The following is a 4,402-nucleotide window of genomic DNA, read 5'->3' as shown; positions in this document are numbered from 1 at the left end:
GGGTCCCGGCGGGGTCCCGGTCAGGTCCTGGGTTGGTCCTGGTCAGGTCTAGTGTGGGTCTCGGTCAAGTCTCGGGCAGGTCCCGGGCGGGTCCCGGTCAAGTCCCGCCGTCCTGGGTGGGTCTCGGTTATGTCCCGAGCGGGTCCCGGGCAAGTCCTGGGTAGGTCCAGCTAGGGTCCCAGGCAGGTCTCGGCGGGTCCCGAGCAGGTCCCGGGCAGGTTCTAGACGGGTCCCGATCAAGTCCCGGGAGGGTCCCGGTGAGGTCTCGGGCTGATCCCGGGCAGGTCCTGGGCGGGTCCTGGTCAAATCTCGGGCAGGTCCCAGTTAAGTCCCGGCAAGGTTCTGGGCGGGTCTTGACAAGGTCCATCGATTTAAAAATGAGATGCTCATAGTTGGAAAATGGTTTACGGCTTTTAAAATCGTAAACCATTTTCCGAAAAGTAAAGAAGAATTTTTGGTCAAAAGGAAAATATTTTCCGTTGACCACTATTTTACGTCGAAGTAAACACCATAAAATACGAAAATCATTTTCTGGAAACCATTTTACATCGAAGTAAACGGAGCCTTAGAGTTAAGTAAAAAAGAACAAATTAGTCATTGTCGTTACAAAAGTTGACAGAATCCATTAATGTATTAAAGCATTCACAATGGAGGAGTCAAATTTTTATGCAAAATAGCTCATCAAAACTCAATTTACTTAGTTTAGCTAATGAATTTTTAAGGGCCTCCTACATCTGATTAGCTATATTTTTATCTATATCATTTAAATACTATTTTTTTAATCTTTATTGGGAAAAAGTGGGAAAAGTTTTTGTCAAAAAAGAAAACAGGTGAGAGAAACAATAAAAAATAAAATGGCTCCCTTTAAAAGTATTGATACATTTAGCCTCTCTCTTTTTTTGGCTCTTCGAATCAAACATCTATTTTGCATTTTTTTTTTTTTTTTGGCTAATCCAGTGTAGGGTTTTTTCACAAATCTGATTACATATTTTAAATAAAATTAATTAAGTAACATTTGGTTCTTCCATTATAAATACTCTTACCCATGAAATAGATTTTTTTTTTTGCCACTTTGGGTGGCCGAATAACCCCCAATGGCCATGGGGTGATTGAACCAACCCTAGATATGCTTAGAGGGAGTAAATTTTTTTTTTTTTTGAAAAATATGGAATTTTCATTGATGAAATTTCATAAGCATAAAACTTTTACAACATAGAGCATACAGCTCTGAAAAAAATTGTAGCCAAAAGCTATGAAGGTTACAAAGTCATAAAAATGAATTCGAGCTTCCACTAACCTATGTACAATTACATTTAAGGAACAGATCTGCTTCATGTAGACTAGATCTAGGACTTGGGTAGCTCAAATACAAAATAAAAATAAAAAACAATTAGGAACTAAAAATCCGGCTGTGAGAGTTAAACCCTCACGTACACTGATCTACTCCATCCTCAACCCGAAAGCCATGATAACAAATCCATTCCCAACCCGAACGCCAGGACAAACAAAATAAAAAAGAAAAACCCTTCAAGCAGCAGCGGAGGAGCACGGCATTGTAGACATCCCTTCAGAAGACCCACCTTGGCCAAAGAAGACGATTAGATGAAAGGATGGAAAGATTAGATCTGGATCTAGATCTAGCTCTAAATCTACAAATTAGATCTAAAGCAACCCCCTAGAAATGGAGAATGGTGGAGCCTACAAAAAAGACACCGACCACTGTTACCTTGAAAGGGGCTTCCCTCCACTTGAAGTTCTTCTTTAGAAAAAAAGAGAGATAAATTTTAGAGAGAAGCTAGAGCCTCTCTCTCTGTACGTTGTCGACGATAGACTTGATGACAATTTCAGATGGAGTAGTTGAACACCTCTCATTTAGTACATCAATAGATTTTGTCAATTTAATTTGTTCTTTTTTCCTCACCCCATAAATGAAGTGATTAATTACTTTTTAAAACTTATAGAGCGATTAAAACCCCAGGGACCAGAAATGCTTTTATCCCTAAATTTTATCATTTTTTTTTTCTTGTACATCCCAATGTGATACTATTAATATCTTTGTTGTAATTATGTTGCGAAGGGTTCAAGGAAGGAAAGACTGCATGTTGTGGAAGTGGCCCATACAGAGGAATACTGAGTTGTGGAGGAAAGAGGTCAGTGAAAGAGTATGAATTATGTGAGAATGCTAGTGAATATGTCTTTTTTGACTCTGCTCATCTGTCTGAAAGGGCCAACCAGCAAGTTGCCAAGCTAATGTGGAGTGGAACTTCCAATATTACTACATCGTACAATCTCAAAGCTCTGTTTGAACTTTGAACAATGTAAGATTTGATAAAGAACAAGGGAATCATAAATATTATCATAATAAATAAAAATATATAAAAATAAAATAAAGAAAAGAGGAAGAAATTAAAAGGTATGATACTGGTTCACACCAAACAACCAAATTTAATAAATATGTTGTGTAATTCAAATCCTCTCGTCTTACTCTCAACATTTGGAATGTACACTGAATGATTGGCTTTACTATTGATTGCTGAAGTTGTTCTAAGTTTATTGTGAATCATGATTATAATTCTGGTTTTTTGGTGAGCACAATAGCAAAAAATATAGATAGTAATAATGAAAAATAAAAAGAAAAGAAAAGGAAAGTTATAGAGAAATTCATTAAATTCATACAACTATTTATTTTTGCCATATAGTAACAGTTGGGTGTATCGAATTAAACCAACTTTAAAAAACAACAAAAAAGGTTATAAAATATTGGGTGTAACAGATTTAGTCACACTAAAACTATTTTAACCTACTTATTATTTATCATTGTTTGTGAAATTTTTGCATAGCTATTGAACCTATATGCACAAAAATCAGAAATTGTTTGAAAGTTTTGGCCTATTTAACAATTTAAGACACCTTAAAATCATTTAAAATGTTAAATTTTGGTTATTGGGATGTGGTTTTGCTATTGTTATTGGAATATTTGAGTTTAAGAAAGTTCTTTTAGCTTTCAGCTTAATAATTCTTCTTCCAACTCTTAAGCTTATTTTCAACAACAACATTATAATTTAATTTTAAAAATCCTTTTGCAAAAATGTCTTAGAAAATGATAATTCAACCACTGAAGACATGGATTAGATTAAAAAGGCAGAGCATGTCAGTAAAGGATGTGTTAATTTGGTTGTGACATATGATAAACACATGGGAGATATACAAGAAAAATATATTGATACAGTTGATAGAAAAAGTGAGCTTGTTGTTGATAATGTGGAACAAGAACACCACTGAGAGCGAGCTTTAGAACCACCTACTAAAACTCAATTAAGAAGATCTACCAGAAAGTGCCAACCTTTTAGTAATTCTACAAATGAATGTGTTTTTTTTTAGATGGGGGAGAGCTAGAAAGTTCTCAAAAGGTTATGCTACATGACTAGAAAAATGATTGATTGAAAGCTATGTAGGGAGAAATGAAATCCTGAATGAAAACCGCATCTATGATTTGGTAGAACTACATAAGAGAAAAAGAGCACTGACGAATAAATAAGTGTTTCAATTCAAGATTGAACAAAATAGCACACAACCAAGGTACAATGCATGATTGGTTATGAAAAGATTTAATCAAAATATATATGGGCAACAAAAGTGTGGATTGGGCATTTGACCATCTCATCTAAAAATCAATTGGTGTCCAATGAGGGAAGCCAAATCCTTTTATGGCTTGAAATCGCACCCCGCAAGGCATATCTGAGCAGAGTGTCCAAGCGAGTAGAGTGGCATTGTTGAACCTCCCTCAACATAACACTCCCACGACTCAAACCTATGACCCTGGCTCTCATACCATTTTTGGATCAGACCTTTGACCATTTGATGCAGTGTGACTTAGTGGGCTACAAAGAAGAACAACAATAAAGAATTGATGAATATTTCTAGATCTTGAGTTTATCAACGATCTAAGAAATCTTCTCAAAACGCTAGAGTCTATTTAGGGTTTGAAGGAAAAACATGAAATAACTCAACTTTGAGACTTCTTATTGATAAAAACACAAATATAATCAAAAGCTACGTTCTCGGGGTTATAAGCATGTAAACAGAAATAAAGTCATTTGTGATTCTACAATGGTCTTCCGGATGGAACATAATGCCGTCTGGACGGTCACGGAAATAAAGCTAGCAAAAGAAGTAAAATAACTATAGTGACCCTTTTGGGGGCGTTACAATAACATAAGTGTTTGGACGGTCTCCGGACAAGGACTTCAGACGAGGGTCTCGGGTTTAGGCTTGTCCGGATGGGCGTCAGACGAGACTTAAGACAAGGCTCTCTAGTTTAGGCTCGTCTGGACTGGCTTCGAATGAGACTCCGAACGAGGCTCTCGGGTTTACTAGCGTCTGAGTGATTGCATCTCCTCGT

General features: G+C 36.7%; 1 protein-coding gene across 2 annotated transcripts in view; it reads left to right on the top strand.

The window, feature by feature from the left end:
- The window catches only part of LOC132186501 (GDSL esterase/lipase 1-like), a 5,290-nt gene extending 2,767 nt beyond the window's left edge, over window positions 1-2,523 (top strand). The window contains exons 5-6 of one of the 2 annotated variants that reach the window (XM_059600479.1): window positions 2,078-2,150; window positions 2,226-2,523. In XM_059600479.1, coding sequence (XP_059456462.1) covers window positions 2,078-2,150; window positions 2,226-2,313 — 161 coding nt within the window. In that variant the 3' untranslated portion in view covers window positions 2,314-2,523. Of the gene's footprint in view, window positions 1-2,077 lie in introns of both variants that reach the window. The other variant, XM_059600478.1, reaches the window with a different exon arrangement.
- The last annotated feature ends 1,879 nt before the right edge of the window (window positions 2,524-4,402 follow it).

This window comes from Corylus avellana, chromosome ca7 (assembly GCF_901000735.1).
Source record: "Corylus avellana chromosome ca7, CavTom2PMs-1.0".
Classification (NCBI taxonomy): domain Eukaryota; kingdom Viridiplantae; phylum Streptophyta; class Magnoliopsida; order Fagales; family Betulaceae; genus Corylus; species Corylus avellana.
This window is presented reverse-complemented; position numbering and strand designations above follow the sequence as displayed.